The 17,547-nt window shown below is 40.8% G+C and overlaps 1 protein-coding gene across 5 annotated transcripts in view; it reads right to left on the minus strand.

Moving 5' to 3' along the window:
- Positions 1 to 1,920: 1,920 nt before the first annotated feature.
- The window catches only part of DZIP1 (DAZ interacting zinc finger protein 1), a 49,734-nt gene continuing 34,107 nt past the window's right edge, over positions 1,921 to 17,547 (minus strand). For all 5 annotated transcript variants that reach the window (XM_055542847.1, XM_055542848.1, XM_055542849.1 and 2 more), the window contains 8 exons: positions 13,920 to 14,062; positions 10,856 to 11,018; positions 10,436 to 10,565; positions 9,808 to 9,861; positions 7,982 to 8,178; positions 6,339 to 6,469; positions 4,995 to 5,172; positions 1,921 to 3,014 (listed from right to left, as the gene is read on the minus strand). In XM_055542847.1, coding sequence (XP_055398822.1) covers positions 2,938 to 3,014; positions 4,995 to 5,172; positions 6,339 to 6,469; positions 7,982 to 8,178; positions 9,808 to 9,861; positions 10,436 to 10,565; positions 10,856 to 11,018; positions 13,920 to 14,062 — 1,073 coding nt within the window. In that variant the 3' untranslated portion in view covers positions 1,921 to 2,937. The remainder of the gene's footprint in view (positions 3,015 to 4,994; positions 5,173 to 6,338; positions 6,470 to 7,981; positions 8,179 to 9,807; positions 9,862 to 10,435; positions 10,566 to 10,855; positions 11,019 to 13,919; positions 14,063 to 17,547) is intronic.

The raw sequence follows: 17,547 nt of genomic DNA on the forward strand, positions 1-17,547 counted from the left end.
ACCTTGCAGTATTTGTCCCCATTTTTTATGTGTTTTTTCCGTCATATATTAAACAGTGTATTAAGGAGTCATGACTTGTAAAACAGTTTGGGGGTGAACTGAGACTATTCCTCAGATGTCTGGGTGGAATGGACATATGCTGGCTGGGTAGAGCTGATTTCTAGCTGTTGACACCTGTCCATCACCACTGTGCTTCTCAACGGCTGCTCCAGGAAGGGCTCATGGGGCCAAGATGCTATTGCCCACTGCCCGGCCGGTCCTCCTTAAATACCTCCTCCTCCGGTATAGAGAGCAGATCTGGATACGCTGGTCATGGCCGACTCTGAGGCTGACAGAGGAGGGCATGGAGCCGCACGGTCCCTGCCTCACTCAGAAACAATGGACCAAGTTCCTGAGGACCTGTGTCGCTCAGGCTGTGTGTGTGGAACCAACTGGCAATGGAGAGACAGCATTTTTTTCAAGACGTGTAAGTTCCTCCAGGGATCTCTGACCAGAGACAACGTTTCATTTCTCAAGCCAGCCCTTTCATCTCATATTCACAGGGCAATAGTTACCTCAGCCTGTGTGTGCCCGTCGCTGCTCTAAACGCTCTGTGTGCCCTCACTCGCTGCAGCCTCATAGCCACCCTCTGAGGTAAGTACTGTAGGACCCTGAACTGGCAGAGGATGAAATGAAAGCAGAGAAGCTGAAGCAACTTGACACAGCAAGCGACAAAACCTCAAGGACTTTGAACCGAGGCAGTCTAGGGTGAAGTATATACAGTCTCAGGCTGTGGCTACGAATCACTTAGCCATGTCATCTGTGACTCAGGTCCCCGACAATACCAGTCACAGCATGGGTGACCGTGACATCTTCCTCAAGCCTGAAGGACTTAAAAAGGAAAAATCACATTGTTTGGAGGTGCTCACTGAAAAGAAAATGGATGAGTTTATACAGTAAACTTTTTTTTTTTAACAGACCATGATAATACTTAAGTACCTTTTCCGGGGATACAAATGAACTGAAAACCACTGAGGGAAGCTGGGTGCTATAAGGGTTTGGTGAATGTGTGTTTAAAACAAATTTTTAGATTTTTAGAGCTGTACTGGTGAAGAAAATATTTTGACTGTATTGAACTTTCACAGCTTCTGAAGAATTTAGGGTGAGAAGGGGTCAAAGTAACAGAAAAACTGTCAAGAGCCAGAAACATTAGCCACATGCCCGTGACAGGAAATATAAGGCGATGGTCCAAAGGAAAATGGGCAATTCTAGTACACCCTAACATGACAGGACTAAACAGAGTATCAGCTTTTGCAACACAGACGCATAAAGACTTGTGTTACTTAGCAGACTGTCGTCGTCTTTCCCCAGTCCTTGCTGTTTAGGAATAAAGACCTGGCAGACCCAGGACTTGGGAGTTGAGGCCCGGTTTAAAGCCTGCTTTTGTCATTTTTCTAGTCATATGGCTTTTGGCAAGTTATTGTATAGCTTAGTTTCTCACATCTTTAAGAAGATTAATATGTCTCAAAGTTGTTCTCATCAAATGAATTAATAATGTACATTAAAACAGAACAAGGAGCTCAACAGATCTAAATGGGTGAGTGAGTGAACACAGGAGCCCACGTGCCTTCTTAGGCATCGTTGTAGGTTGCTTATCTGTGTCTTACTACAGTGAAGATTTGATTCAGGGTTTATTTGAGCTTTTAGAAACTGACATTTAAAGCAGGTATATTTGCATTAAATGGCCTTAGTGGGAAGTTTTTAAAAAGGTAAGTGGCCCACAAGTAAAAAGGACCCTGGTAGGGCAGAAACAGATAAAAGAAAAATTGCTCTTTTAGATCAGCATGTTACATGGCATAGCTACCAAGGCAACCTTAAATCCTTGAATGAGATGAGTTTAACTTGAAATCAGCTCTAATAACTCAGCCACAGTCACACGGGTGTCATTGAGGGTTTTACTTGAAAGGCTGACAAAACAAAGACAGGTCCAAATCCCAACAGACCATTTAGTTAAAATATTACTTTTGGGGGGAAAAAGAAGTACAGATAGTACCACGAAGTATAAAAAAAGGCAAAAAACAGTTTCTAGGAATGTGTTGACTATCGATAATGTCACTGTTAAGAATATAACTAGTTTTGAGGTATTTTCTAATGCGGAAAGGGCATTTTAAAAAAGTAAAAAAGAAAAAAAAACTACAGACACATATGAATTCAGGATTGACTCAATCTATTCTATTCATAGTCTGATAAATTAACTGATATTTAAAATGGCTACATTTTATTCATAAAATATCCAAGGTTAAGGGTATGCTGCAGAAATAGTATTTTAAGTTCTAAAACATGCTTACAGAGGCCAAAAGCTGCATATGGTAAAAGTACTTCTGGAAAATGTAGTTAATATGGGCAAACTATATTCTTATTAACTCTAAACTTACTTCTAGATGAAACATAAGCTGTCTACTCTTAAAATTTCACTGATTTCCACCAATTCCATTTTAAGGATACTAACAGAACTTTATAGTGAAACACTTCCAACATGACAATGTACATAAGAAAGATTTTTTTTTTAAAGTTTAAATGCAAACTAAAACCTGCTATTAGTTTAAAAAAAAAATTCACTTAAAAATTAGTTGAAAAAAATACACCTAAACACTAGAGCACTGTTCTGAAGAAAAAACTTTTTATGACTTCAGTGACACATGATTTTTAAGCAGCAGCAGCATTCTTAAACACCTTTATATGCTTCAAAATACTGTTGACAATTTGTGTGTTATTTTTTTTTTAACAGTGCTTTAGGTGCCATTAAAGAGACTCTTGTTCTCTGAGAGCCGGTTTCCTTGTTATTGCAGGAGATACTGTCAGGCAGGACAATTATAGTTATATGTAGGCAGTGCTGAAATACCACGATACCAAATACTGCTGAAGTCTGGACGGACCTCCTGACGCACAGGGTGACAGTTACACGTCTGAAGAGTCACTCCATTCAGTCACGGTTACCAAGCTGCTTTTCAGTGTACTGGACTCATCCTGAGGTCCTGTATGGGAGACAGGGAGGCAGGGAGAGGAGGCCCCAGTGATTAAACGAGCACATTGTCCAGCCAGTAAAAGCTCCATAACTTCACACTGTAATTTGTCACTCAGGCCCAAGTCGGCTTGCCAACCCCACCCCCAGCTCCCACAGGCTGGGGCAGGACGCTGCGGACCATCCCACCACCGCGGGACAGCCGTGTCTCTAAGTCAGCCTCACGGGGCCCTCATAGCAAAGCTTCTACCCGGCCCCCACCTCCTGGCATTCAGCACAGCGCCTGGAGGCGGGCAGCCATTAAGAGAGGAGAATAAAATTAACAAGCCAGGGAGAGACTAAAGGCTACAAATAGGTTCTCTAGCATAGATGAGCTTAAAGGTGAAGTTAGATCACAAGTGCCTTGAGCCACTGAAACAGAGTACAGAGAATTCCACTTGAGCGTGAGTAGGGATGTTTTCTTTGAGGGGCGTGGGGTCATGGCACGGAGGAAATGTGCTCAGCGCATTCTGAGTGTCCCGAGTGTCCCGTGTCCTTCCACAGTCACTGTAGCGTAAACGCGTCTTTTGCTTTTTCAATGATGAGGATGGATGCTGAGACATAGCACAAAAAATTATGATGGTGACAGAACAGGTCAGTGTTAACACATGACACACTGGTGGAGAGAAGAGATCAAGTGAAGACAGAGGCAGCAATGGTTCATCTTAGAAATGCGGGGGGCGGGCTACAAGATCCTGCTATCAACAGACCAAGAGATGTGCATGTATTCATTTAAAATTATAGATGGGGGGAACGAAAGTACCGAAGACGGGGCATGAGAGGTGCAGGCAGTGGAGAAGGAGCCAAATCCTCATCTGTCTTATCAGCACCTAGAAAGTTCACGTCTAAAATCGTTAAGTCTAGAAGCAAGTCTCGGAGAAGGCAATGGCAACCCACTCCAGTACTCTTGCCTGGAAAATCCCATGGACAGAGGAGCCTGGTGGGCTGCAGTCCATGGGGTCGCTAAGAGTCGGACACGACTGAGCGACTTCACTTTCACTTTTCACTTTCATGCATTGGAGAAGGCAATGGCAACCCACTCCAGTGTTCTTGCCTGGAGAATCCCAGGGATGGGGCACCCTGGTGGGCTGCCATCTCTGGGGTTGCACAGAGTCGGACACGACTGAAGCAACTTAGCAGCAGCAGCAGCAGAAACAAGTCTGAGCCGGTTACTTGCAGGGATGTAAGGATGGCTGGGAGGAGGCACTGTGGGTATGTAGGGGGCAGGGGGGGTTGGGGGGACATGGAAAAGAACTTCTCTGATTTAAAAAAATACAAATTATATTTTCTGATTTTAAAGATTAAATGTGTTGAGTGGTTAAGTGAGTGGACTTATTATCCAGACTCTAGCCTGGGTGGATAGGATCAATGGCAGTAAACAGTTTCCCTGGTTCTTCATTCCACTGGCTACAATGTTCCAAGAAGAAGCTTCCTTGGAAGAAAATAACAATATTTAACACATAGATGAATACAGGAAGATAGTCATGAAAAAAGTGGCCTCATTTAGGTATGTATCAGAAATGTAAATTTCTAGGAGGCATCTACGTGAAGAGTATTTGTAGGGGCACTTTCAAAAATAGATATTTAAAAATTTTAAAGACAAAAGATTAGAAACTGAAATTAAAATTTAGAAAATTAGTAAATAGATACTAAATCAGTAAGTTGTTCACATTCAGTCCTTATTAAAATAATGTTTTTTACATCGCTCAGTCGTCTCCAACGTTTTTGTGACCCCATGGACTGTAGCCTGCCAGGCTCCTCTGTCCATGGTATTTCCCAGGCAAAAATACTGGAGTGGGTTGCTATTTCCTTCTCCAGGGGATATTTCTGACACAGGGATCAAACCCACATCTCCTGCTTGGCAGGCAGATTCTTTTCCGCTGAGCCACCAGGGAAGCCCATTAGGGTAGTCTGGTATTTATAAAGGCTTCCCGTAGACACCAAAACTGCAAACCTTCTCCCTTTGGTCCTTTCGGGTTAGCTGCACCCCAGGCATTTGGCACTTGAGTAGAATTTGACTCATTCTTCACAGGTGGAGGAGGTTCCTTCTGTTCTCGCCCAGCTTTTCTCCCTATAGATCTGTCTTCCTCTAAGGATGATATGTCCCAGTCATCATCGTCCACATCTGTACACTAAAAAAAAAAAAAAGCGGAGAAAAATGAATGTTCCCTAAAGAAACTGTGTGTTAGAGCCGCTCAAACAGACTGGGCCACTGACGCTAAATGGTAAGAAGTTGGGAGCCTCAGAGGGTCTCTCATCTGGTCATCTCCGAGGGCGATGAAATGGGTTTGGAAATCTGTGCTTCGAAAGCAGAGGGAACCACATCTTTTTGTCTTTTGCCATGGAAATGTATGTTTCCTATGCAGCAATCATGAATTTAGAAAATTCCAGAAACTACGTTGTAAAGTCAAGTCAGGATGCTCCGCAAGGAGCAGTCAGACCAGCTCTGGGGCTCTTAGTTCTGTGATGCTAAGACATTTAACTGCAGGAGACGTCACACGAGGGCCCTGCAAAAGCAGCCCCGATGGGAAGGACTGTGTATTTCTCCAGTGTACCTTCTAAGGAAGACACAGTGGCTCTTGACTGATGTGACTTTTTGTCATTTTGGGCTTGGGTAACACAAATGGCACTAACTTATGAAAGTAGTTGGACAGAATGCTCTGGATTCCACAGATGAGCAGGGGAAGAATTAAATCTAATGTAAGTGAAGAATTAAAGACAGAGCAACTACTACTGGAAGACCCGGTCAACACAGAGAAGCCCACCCAGGTCTCCATCCACAGGAGCACTTCCGGGGCCTGGTGCCAGACCTTGGAGTGTTCCCGAAGTCTCAGGGAGGAGAGCTCGGCTTGGTCCTCCGCTCGGGTCACAGTCTCTAAAGCATGTCTTATGGACTCCAGCTGCCAAGTGGGGGTAAACTCTAAAAAGTCCCTATTTCCCTTCCAGGTCATGTCTTGGTAGCAAAAAGGTTCCTGGACTCAGATCTGAAAGCCCAGATTCTATTCAGTCACAAGTTTCTGTGAACAAACTACCTAATATCTACCAGTGTCAAATAATACACATGACAGGATTCTGAAAACCTGTAAAACCTGATAAGCGTAAGATGGATTATTACCAGTTATCCTTTCAGTATCTTTCATTCCCTATGGAAATGCAATACTGAAAACAAGATAAAGTAAAAATCTCTACTGTACTAAATAATTGTATTTGTTTTACATTTCACTACAAAATACAATTATTATGATATATTCATTAAAAGATGAATTTGTGTATGTTTAACAAGTAAAAGTGATTTCACCTTTAGATCTTCTTTTAGTTCTTTTTTGATGAATGCGTCAGCAACATTAATTCCACCAACTGGCTTATTCATATTTCTGTGATTTGAAACCATCTTTTCAACTTTTCCAGTTAATGTTTTAATGGAGGTTCCTATAGGACCCACAGAAAACAGGAAACGTTTTAAAAATTAAGTCTTCAGTTCCAAAATAATCTTACAATGTGAGAGAGTCTGTGTGTTAGTTGCTCAGTTGTGTCCAACTCCGTGTGACCCCATGGACTGTAGCCTGCCAGGCTCCTCCGTCCATGGGATTTTCCAGGCAAGAATACTGAAGTGGGTTGCCATTTCCTTCTCCAGGGAGAGTCCAAGCATCACAGATAATGCCTTTTAAAAAATCATGATCCTCTAGACTAGAAGAATAAAATTTTTAGTTTAAATCAAAAAAGGATGTCATTCAGACTCATGATCAGAAACTTTAATTTCAGTGAGGCAGCCTGTGTGAATGGATATTCATATGGTATTTTCAAAAACAATTATTTTAAAAGTTATATTTTACATGATTTTAAAAATACATGGTATATACAAATTCTATACAATAAACTAATTACATCTGATATGTTTAAAATATAGAATTTTTAAGTTGCATTAAACAGAGTTTCTTTCTTTTTTTTTTTTTTTTAATGACCCTTTTGCCTCTTCTCCTTGGCAAATTATCAGCAATCACCAACTTGGACCTCACATTCCTTTAGAATCTCCCCGTTTCCAAAAGGCAGCATGGTGTGTTAGAACAGTTATTTTCAAGGACACACAGTATTAGGGGTTGAATTGTGTCCCAAATGCGTACGTTGACGTCCTAACCCCCATTACCTCAGAAGGTGACCTTATTTGGAGATAGGACCTTTAAAGAGGTAATTAGGTTAAGGTGAGGTCATTAAGGAGGACCCTATTCTAACACAACTGGTGTCCTTGGACAAGAGTGGGAAATTTGGACACAGAGACACCCACAGAGAAAGTCAATGTGAGGAGACATAGGGAGGAGACAGCCATCTACAAGCCAAGGACAGAGACTCGGAGCAGGTCCTCTCCTCATAGCTCTCAGAAGAAACCAACCTTGCCATCTTGATTGTGGTCTTCCAGCTCATATGAGGCAGATTCTGTGGTTTAAGCCACACCGTGTACTTCATTACAGCAACCCTTGAGTTTGTTACTAATACACCCAGACATCCCCAACCCCTTCCTCTCCTTCCACCTAAACATCAACTACTTGCTAAGTCCCTTCCATTTCTCCTCAGGCATCAACAATTTTTAGATTAACCCCATACTTTCTTTCCTGGTGGCTGCCTGCAATGCAGTAGACCCGAGTTGGATCCCTGGGTTGGGAAGATCCCCTTGAGAAGCCAATGGCTATTCACTCCAGTATTCTTGCCTGGAGAATTTCAAGGACAGAGGAGCCTGGCAGCCTACAGTCCATGGGGTCGCAGAGTTGGACACGACTGAGGGACTAGCACTTTCATTTTATGGTCACATCATTTCCTCGAGAACTTTCTCAGCTCAGATGCCCAGTACGGAGAGCTGAGAACCACTGTCCACAGAAGTACTGTGGTTGATAACCACTGTCCTAAAATCAAAATTTCCAGATGGATTTTCAGTAAAGGAAAGCTTACCTGTGGGTTTGGGGGAAATATCAGAGTCCTCAATTTCACTTCCCTCGGTCCAGTCAGTGTCGCTTTTGACGACGGTGCTCTTTCCGAAACTACTCTTGTTGCTTTTAGACGACAGCACAGGAAGTACATCTGGGGAAGTGAACGCCTGGACGAGGTCGTCAGCATCCAGCTCCTCCTCGGAACTGAAGGGAGGAGTCCTAAACAAATCAAAGCCCAAACAGGGGGCGCTGTTTCCGTGTTTCGGGATTTACAGACAATATGGAGAAGGCAATGGCAACCCACTCCAGTACTCTTGCCTGGAAAATCCCACGGACAGAGGAGCCTGGTGGGCTGCAGTCCATGGGGTCTCGAAGAGTCGGACACGACTGAGCGACTTCACTTTCACTTTTCACTTTCATGCATTGGAGAAGGAAATGGCAACCCACTCCAGTGTTCTTGCCTGGAGAATCCCAGGGACGGGGGAGCCTGGTGGGCTGCCGTCTATGGGATCGCACAGAGTCAGACACGACTGACGTGACTTAGCAGCAGCAGCAGCAGCATGCCCCTTAAAGAGGTCGGAACTTTCTCAAGAGAGCCTAACAAACGCCTGCGTGGGCACAGAACAAGATGGCAGCCATGCCGAGGACTTATTATGCAAAAGGCGGACTGGTCATTTCAAATTTACATCTGCCACATGGCCTATTTACCAAAGTGGACTGAAGTTAGGACATTACTCCTCTAAACTCAAATTTTGTATTTTTTTAATATTAGTTTTTACACACCTAAGAAACATTTTAGAGTGGAAAAAAATATTTCTGGGATAAAACTATGCTGTCTTTTAAAATAGTGTCATTTGCAAAGAGTCCACACGACTGAGGACACGCGCAGGCATGCATGCCTGCATTACTTATAGCTTATCTTTATACTGTACCCTCAAGTACTTTTATATGAATACACACACTCATTTGTAATATTATGTAAATCATCACCCCATTTTAAAGTGAAACAAATTCAGAGCAGTATCCATTCATTTAAAAAATATTCACCGAGCACCTAAATTTCCACACCATGTTCAGTTACACTACATCCCATGAAATAAAGCTCTTCCCATGAGATTATTACATGATAAGTGCTTCTAAAGGGTGAGTTATCATTGATAGTGTCTTTATTATATTTAGTCTCTCTACTATGGAATTCAGTTATCATAAAATTAGTTTTACTCATAATTATTAACAATGATATACCTACAACTTATTGAGTACCCACAAGTGCCAAGCACTGAGGCTAAGTCCTTTTCATATGTTCTCATTTTAATTTGTAGAACTATCCTGTGAAAGAGGAAGCATCATCCCATCTTACAGATAGAACAACTGAGGCTTAAAACAGGGAATCACCTGAATCAGTGTCACACAGTTAAGGAATGACTGAGATAGGGTTCTCAGTATCCTAACCGAGCCTAAGAGAGTAAGGTCTAAGGCCGTTAGCAACTTCCACAAGAAGCTGGGACACTAAAATTCTATCCAGATACACCATCATGGATCCAGCCAGTAACAAGCAACATCACACATTTAATTTATCATGCTTATAGAAAATTACTAAACTAGGCAGGGGTGGGGGTGGGGAATAACAAACATGACTCAGGTGTGGTCCCACTTGTCGGGGAGGCCACAAGTGCTACTGACTTAGGATAAAGAAATGAAGGTGTAACAAAGGAATCACAGATTAAATATGATATGTAATAATTATGGTTCTAGCGAACCACAATGAACATACTAATTTACAGTGAAAGGAATGTTCAGTGAAAAGAACTTTTAAAAACCACCTTGCCCTGCTCCCTCAGTACTCACGCAATAGTGGAAGACCTCCTGGGAAAATGATCTTCTGTGGCATTTTTCTTAACTCTAAAAGCAAGAGAAAAATATTTCCAGCATGAGCAAATTATGTAATTTAAAATAGAGTTCTATGGAATTGGTGATTTTTGGTTTATTAGAGGGTGAGCAGTTATGAGTCTCCCCGAACTGAGAGAAGGGTAGGCATTCCAAGTGTGATTCTCTGTTGGGTCATACATTGCTGTGGGGTGAATGTTTGTGGCCCCCTAATATTCCTGTGTTGAAGCCCTAGCCCTCAGTGTGATGGTATCTGGAGATGGGGTGATTTGGTTTAGATGAGGTCATGAGGATGGGGCCCACACTGAAAGGAATTAGTGCCCCCAGAAGTAAAGGAAGAGAGACCAAGGCTCTCTTGTTCTCCTTGGCATATGAGGACACAGTAAGAAGCTGCCCAGCTGTGAGTCCTGGGAGAGAAGCCTCCCAGAACCTGACTATGTTGGCTGGCACCCTGATCTCAGACTTCCACCCTCCAGAAGTGTTAGAAAATATATTTCTGTTGTTTAAGCCACCTAGTCAATGGTATTCTGTTATAGCAGCCCAAGCTGAGACAAATATTAAAAAAAAAAATAGAGTTGAAAATACTCACTTTGGAACAGATGTTCTATCAGAAAAAACAGGTCTTTGTCTAATCAGCTGTCTGCTTTTGGGAGGAAGGTGAATTGCTTTGGGTAGTTCTCCAGCTGAAAGGGTGTCCATCTGAGAAGCACCATACCTGTCTGGAATAGTAGTGTCATTTGTGAGTCTCCACTGCATGAAAAGCAGAAGAAAATGCTACAATATTGTCTACATTGGCACTGAAACAAACAAGCCCATCTCAAGGGTCTAGAGTCCACACTACAGGAGGTTTTTAATTGTAAAAATACAATCTAAAATGCAACATTTAATGGTTCAAGCAGTAACAGAGTTGCCAATTAAGTGCCAAGGTTTGTGAAACATATAAAATCACAAAACAGTTGCTCTATTAATACTTCCGCAGACATGAAATGGCAGTGGGTGACAGGCTTACCTGTGGAAAGCAGCGTTCTCTCTTCAATTTTACAGCTGACCTGATGTTCAAGGAATTCTCGAATTTGCTGAATGTTGGGTATTTGTCTTTCTCGCTCATGTCTTGTTGATTCCACAGTTCTTAGCACTCTATTCAAGTGATCGCTTGGAATACCACGTATATCCTGAAGGAACAAAACATTAAGTTCATCAATTATCCTTTGATGTTTTTCATTTCATGGATGTCTGTCTGCATTAACCGTGCCAATCTTTTGTCCTTACTGCTGCATGTAAGATGGGGATGCCCTGACATATAATACACGGTCCCAGCCCCAAAAGGAGCTCAAGGTGCAACGGGACACATAAGGAGCATGTAAGATTATACATGGCTGGTTAGGGATACTGTGCATTTGGGATCAGGACTGAATGCATGGAAGGCATGTGAGTGACTGATTATGACTGATTAACCAACAATGCAAGATGTGTGATAAAGACTGAATGAGTCTACAAGGGCTGGAGGAATTCAGAGATTCAGGCCATCAGAGGCCTCAGTGGCCCAAGAAGGCTTAAGGCGGAGGCTGGGCTGTGCCCTGAAGGATGGGTGCATGAAACAAGTAAAAAGAAGGGTGGGATCAGATGGGGGCACCTTGTGGGGAAGGCAGGCAATGAGGCAGTACCAGTCAAGGTATCCAGGGGTTAATGCTACAAAGGAACAGGTGAGGAGAGCAGAAAAGGAGACTGATGCCACAATGAAAAACTTCAAGGCTAGTTATGCCACAGGTAAGAGAAAAATCATCAGGCTTTCAATTATGAAAATGCCATAATTTAAGAGGTGACTTGAGAAAATTCTTCAGGATTTGAAAGGTTCTAAGATGAAAATCAGTTAAAGAGTGATTTATTCATTTATTCAACATCAGTGTCACACACACACTCCCATCTCCTCCCCCACCTTTCCCTCAGTCTTCCTCATTCCAGGAAGTGGCCCCACCACCCATCCAGCTGCCCAGGGCAGTAATCTCCATCATCAGATCGACTGCCACCTCCAAGCAGTTTCTCTGACCTCAATTATTCAATCCCTTCTACTTTTCCTTCATTTCACATCCTATAATCATTATGGATCTACCAGCTGTTTGTGTGAGCAGTGTTCAGCGCCTGTCTTTCTATACCCTGATGCTGGATGCAAAGACACAATTCTGTACAAATGTCAATTCTTCCTAAATAATACACAACATTTAAAGCAATTCCAATCAGAATATCAGCAAGGATTGTTTTGGAACTGCAGCAGCTGTTTCTAAAGTTCACTGGAAAACAAAATATGAAAGAACTGCCAAGAAATTTTTGAAATAAGAGTAATAAAAAGGCATGGCCTATAACAGATACTAAAATACAGGACAAAGTTACTAAAATTAAACCAGTATGGTGTTAGCAAACAAATACCAAAAAATTGAAAGGATAAAATCATTGAACATCCAAAAATAAATCCAAATGTATATAAAGATGTCCTTTATGACTGCTATTTCAAACAAACAAAGAAAGGGTGGGTTATTCAACAAAAGATATTGAAACAACAGATCCAACTGGAAATAAGTTTAGATCCCCAACTCAGTGTTTCCAAACTTAATTGTTAAAGCCCAGATAGACAAAAAAGTAAACAAAAAACTATGCATTACATTAAAAAAGGTGTTTTTATACTTACAGGATAAAAGTACATGTCCCAAATAAAACATATAACCCCAAAACCATATGCAGCTACAACAGGAGCTCTCACACACTCATAGGGATATGTCAGTGTTTACACTTTGGAAAATTATTTGGCTACACCTACTAAAACTAGAAATTGCAATCCTAGATATACATCCAAGAGAAAGGAATGTCCATGTCCACCAAAAGACAGTACAAGAATGTAAAGCCCAAAAGCCCCAAACTGGAAATCCAAATGGCCCTCAACAGGAGAACAGATAAAATGTAGTGTATTTATACACCACAATATTATAGTACAAACTATGTAAAATGAAATAATATGAATGAATCTTAAAGAAAAATCATAAGCAAAACAAATGACACAAATACTACACGGTGTAGGATTCCACTCATATTAGGTTTAAGAACAAACAAAACTAAATCTAAATAGCCGTTGCCTCTGGTTGGGGAGTATGGAGCAATATTGACTTAGGAAAGCCAGAGTCTTCTAGGATATTGGAAATGAAGGATGTCTTGACCTGGGTGGTAGTTACAGATCATACACACACACCCCACATACAGACATACAAATCTGAATATTCACATCTTTGTATACACACATACATTTGATACACACAAATGTATGCACATGTGTAGATACACATATACACATGTATGCATACAGATTCATGCACCTATATACACATGAATACACAATATATACACACAGATCAACATACACAAACACAGCACGTGCATCTGCACACATAAACATGCACGCAGTGCATGTACACAATGCACACGTGTCCATGTGCACACAACTGCATAAACCACTCACACATGCATGCATACTTTTGCATTACACATTCACACATGCATATGTAATATGTATACTCATACACAGAAACAGGAATATGTAAATTCAGGTTGTTCAATTAAGTTTGTGTGTTTTATGTATGCAACCATTCAATCTGGCAACACCATGAAATACAATTCATTCACCCATTCATTTAATAAGTGCTGCTGATTTTGTAATAGACGTAGTTTGGAGCTAACATCAGAATGTAAGCAGCTCTGCAACTGCCTAGAGGCAAATCCTGGCTCCTTCATCACTAATTTGTGACCTGAATCAATGACTTTCACCTCTGCAAAATGCAGAAGAACTGACTGCGGCTTACCTCAGAGATCAATCTCTAGGTTTAAATGAGTTAACACTAGGAAAGCTCTCTGAAAGGTGTCAGGCACACAGTGAATGCCAGCAAAGGGTTTAATGAATCATGTTGCATTAGGCTCTGGTCTCCAAATGTAACAGAACTGACATGCCACCTCCTCTTCTCTAATCATTGATTATTTAGAAAACAAAATAAAACTAAACCAGTAAATATTCCCAAAGTGGGTGAACTTACTGCATTAATTCCCAAGGTTTCCAGTTTCTCCACCAAACTCTGCTCCAAGACGGTTCTTATTTCCTTAGTGAGGGAAGGGTTATTCTTCAAAGTTTTCCTTATATGTATCTTGTTGTCATTTAATTTCTGTTCATTTTCTCTTCCTAAAATAAGGTGTTTATAATGTGTTAAAAGGAATTAAACAAATGTATCAAACCTCTAAGCAGAAAATGGCAAAACACAACTTCTAAACAGCAAGCAAGCATTTATAATGTTTTCAAGTCTTTGAATATTTTAGTCATTCAGCACAATATATAATCTGTAAGTATTATAGCTGTTAAAATTATCTTAAGCCTTCTTCAAAACATCAGGATCTTCAAAGACTTTTTCTTGATTACTCAACCAAATTATAGCTAGATAAGTAGTAATGTGAGAAATAAGTCTCTAGAGAAGCAAAATGGAAAAAAAAATTTTTAAGTTTAACGTTTTATCCTAAAATTATTTTTACTACTTCCTAAAGAAATCATCTCTCCTAAATCCAGTTAGAATTTAGGTATCATTTAATGAAGAAAAAAGCCTTATTTCTTTTAAATGATTAAGTTTTATGTAATAAAACTTAATGTTAAGTTCACATAAAATTTCAAAATGTGAAGATTATGATCTCTCTCAAAATACTTACCAAAATGAAAAAGAAATTAACAAAAGTCTTAGGAAAAGTAAATTTTGCTTAAAACAACCTAAAGTTTGAAACAAAAAATAACAGGACAGAGTCTCTTAATGTGTCCTTCCTTATTCCTTTTATTTCCTTCCAGAAAAAAAATGTCTTAAGTTTAAGAAGGTTTGGAGAAAGGGGCAGGACTGTATGACCTTGAACAACCGAGTGCTTATGTCAAAGGAAAATGAAGGCTTAGGAAACAGTCTCAGTGCTGGGCAGTTCAGACCCTTAGTGAACACCACAGGCAGATCTGGAGAAGGTGATGATGGTACTATCGTCACTCTGAAGCCTGTTCTCCTAACAAAAGCATTTCACCCAAAGAAAGTGGCACCAAATGCCACTGCCCAGGTCTGGGGCTGCAGGTCCCCACAGAGACTCCACCCTTTCAAGGTCTCACCTGCCTCAGCAGATGGGACTTTTAGGTTCCCATGGCATGTGGATTTGCAGAACATCTTAACAACATGCCTTTTGGTTAAGATGCTTTCTAAACACTAGTTCAATTCCAACAGTAAAGAATATTTCTGTCCAATGTTAAAAAATTTCAGGCAAAATTAGCCACATTATTATTGGTCCATTATATAGAAGGGAAAAACCTGCATAATGATGCTCTTCTACACTTCGCTACCATGGCTTGCTAAATCAAAATTATGAAATTTTATATGAGTCTATATGGATAAAAGTCAGACGTAATCTTAAATTTTATGTTCTCAGCATTTATGCTGCTGTTTTCCCAATATTCTAAAACTACAAAAAAAAAAAAAAAAAAGAACTTCTGCCCTAGGAACTGAGTCCATCAAAACCTAGAGGGCTTGGCCGCAGACATGGCTGTCACTGACTTTGGCTGCTGGTTGGCCATCAAGTCTGCAACTGTCTAGGGCTGAAAGTAAAAAGAAGTACCAAGAGAGAGCCTGGAAGTCATAGAGCTACTGTTGAAATAGATGCACCTCCTGTCTCAATTAGGCAAAGACAATTCTTTGGCCAGCACCTCAGATATAAAGGAAACAACACAGAAGCCCAGTCCGAAGAGAGACTACGGGACATGGGGCCACAAGCAGGGATCACGTGACACCCGGAACAGACTGGCCACAGTCTAGAAGAGTTGCAAAGTTGTTGATAGAGGTAACTGAATTCATTTGCTGGCTGGTCCAAGTTCACCTTCAGCCCTGATGGCAAGTTCATTTTGATGCCTAAGTTCCCCCAAATGATGGGAGATTTCCCTCTGTCCTTAAATTCCTTCATAAGTGGGTGCTCACTTTAGAAAGTCATTTGTGAATAATTAGAAAAACTTTTATACGAAGAAGTCTTATGAGCCTGCGGCTGGCAAGACAGAAGCAAGACAAAGAAAGTAGAATAGATAGGAAAAGATAATAAAGATAAACCTTTTCTGTAAAGGTGAAATGAATGACTTGAAAGACGATCAGAACTGAAGATTTTAGGTAAAGCACATATTGTCTCACCAAGATCAAGACAAACTATTCTAGAAATCTGCATTTCCTCTAAATAAAAAACATAAAGCATGTCCAAGCAGATGGCCAGGCTAACACATAATAGCCCATACATGTAATCAGTTATATCAGACTCATTAACACACCATACCATTCATGGTAAGCAAATAATTGTAGCGCAAAGCAAGTAGTTAAACAAAACAAAAAGCAACACAACAGAATTTCTGAGTTGGAAGGGACTTGATCGTCTAGTACTCAATTTCCTCATTATTCACAGGACTTTAAAACCAGAGAGGTAGAGAATTCCCCAAAGGCCACCCATCCAGTCCTGCAAAGGTTGGACCTGTTTGCCTTCCTCCATCACTTTGTTCTTTGCATTAAACCATGGAAAACAGAAAACCTGGACGTTAGTCCCAGCCACTGTCACTAATTAAACTCAATGACCTGGAGCAAGCTCCTAATCCCCTTGTGTTTCATGTTTCTGAAAAATAAAATAACCCCTGAGATCCCTCCTGGCCCTCACATGCTAACATTCAATGGAAGTGAGATCAAGTCTGCCTCAAAGGATGAGTTAACTCTTGGTAAAAAGCTGTAGTGTTTTTGCAAATCATTGCCAAAATTCAGCCGCACAAGCATTTGTCTGCAAATGTTAGTACAAGCTGAGGAATTTATTGATGGCAATTAGACTGCTGCTAGCCGGCTGGCTCCACGGAGGCACTAGAAAGATGCAGTCACTGGTTTCTGTAACAGAGCGCTGGGACTCAGTTGATCCCACTGGTCCTCAGCACTCACCCATCTCCACTAGAGCTGTGTCTGGACACATGGTGGGCGGCAAAGATGAGTTTCCCAACTCGGCTCCCTAAGTGTGGCAACAGCCAATGATGGTGTTTGCCATCAGCAATGCAAACCTTACATTGTCTGAGTACAAGAAACCTAAAAGAAGCCCAGGCAGAAGATGCAATGGGTGAAACTTGGAACTGAAATGGTGATGATGGACAAACCAGGATTCCTCTTGGAACCTGGCTGACTCATTTTAAATAGTACGAACTATGTAACTGGAGACACTAGTTTCAAAATTCTGGACCCTATCTATGAACCTCCTGACATATTTCATTGGGATTCTTCCAAGAATAAGGGATCTTGTGTTCCGGACATCAATAAACGATACTTATGAAAGAGCAAGCATGTTATATGCAGGTAAAATGAAAAAATACATCATGCAGATGTTACAGGTATGCGTGATTTAGTCCCTTCTCTATCTGTATCCTTATACAAAAAAAAAAAAAAATTGGGACAAGTCTAGAGAACACAGAAGTTATAACATTAAGAATTTACATATTAGAATGTATAATTTTACTTTTCTTCCTAACAAAAATGATACAACCACAGCCCATATAAATATTAACAATTTTCTTTCTCCTAAAGAAGTAAAATATGGTAAAGCATTACTAAGGAGAAAATTATGATAAACTGATCCAAATATAATTGT

Source organism: Bubalus kerabau, chromosome 12, assembly GCF_029407905.1.
Source record: "Bubalus kerabau isolate K-KA32 ecotype Philippines breed swamp buffalo chromosome 12, PCC_UOA_SB_1v2, whole genome shotgun sequence".
NCBI classification, from domain to species: domain Eukaryota; kingdom Metazoa; phylum Chordata; class Mammalia; order Artiodactyla; family Bovidae; genus Bubalus; species Bubalus kerabau.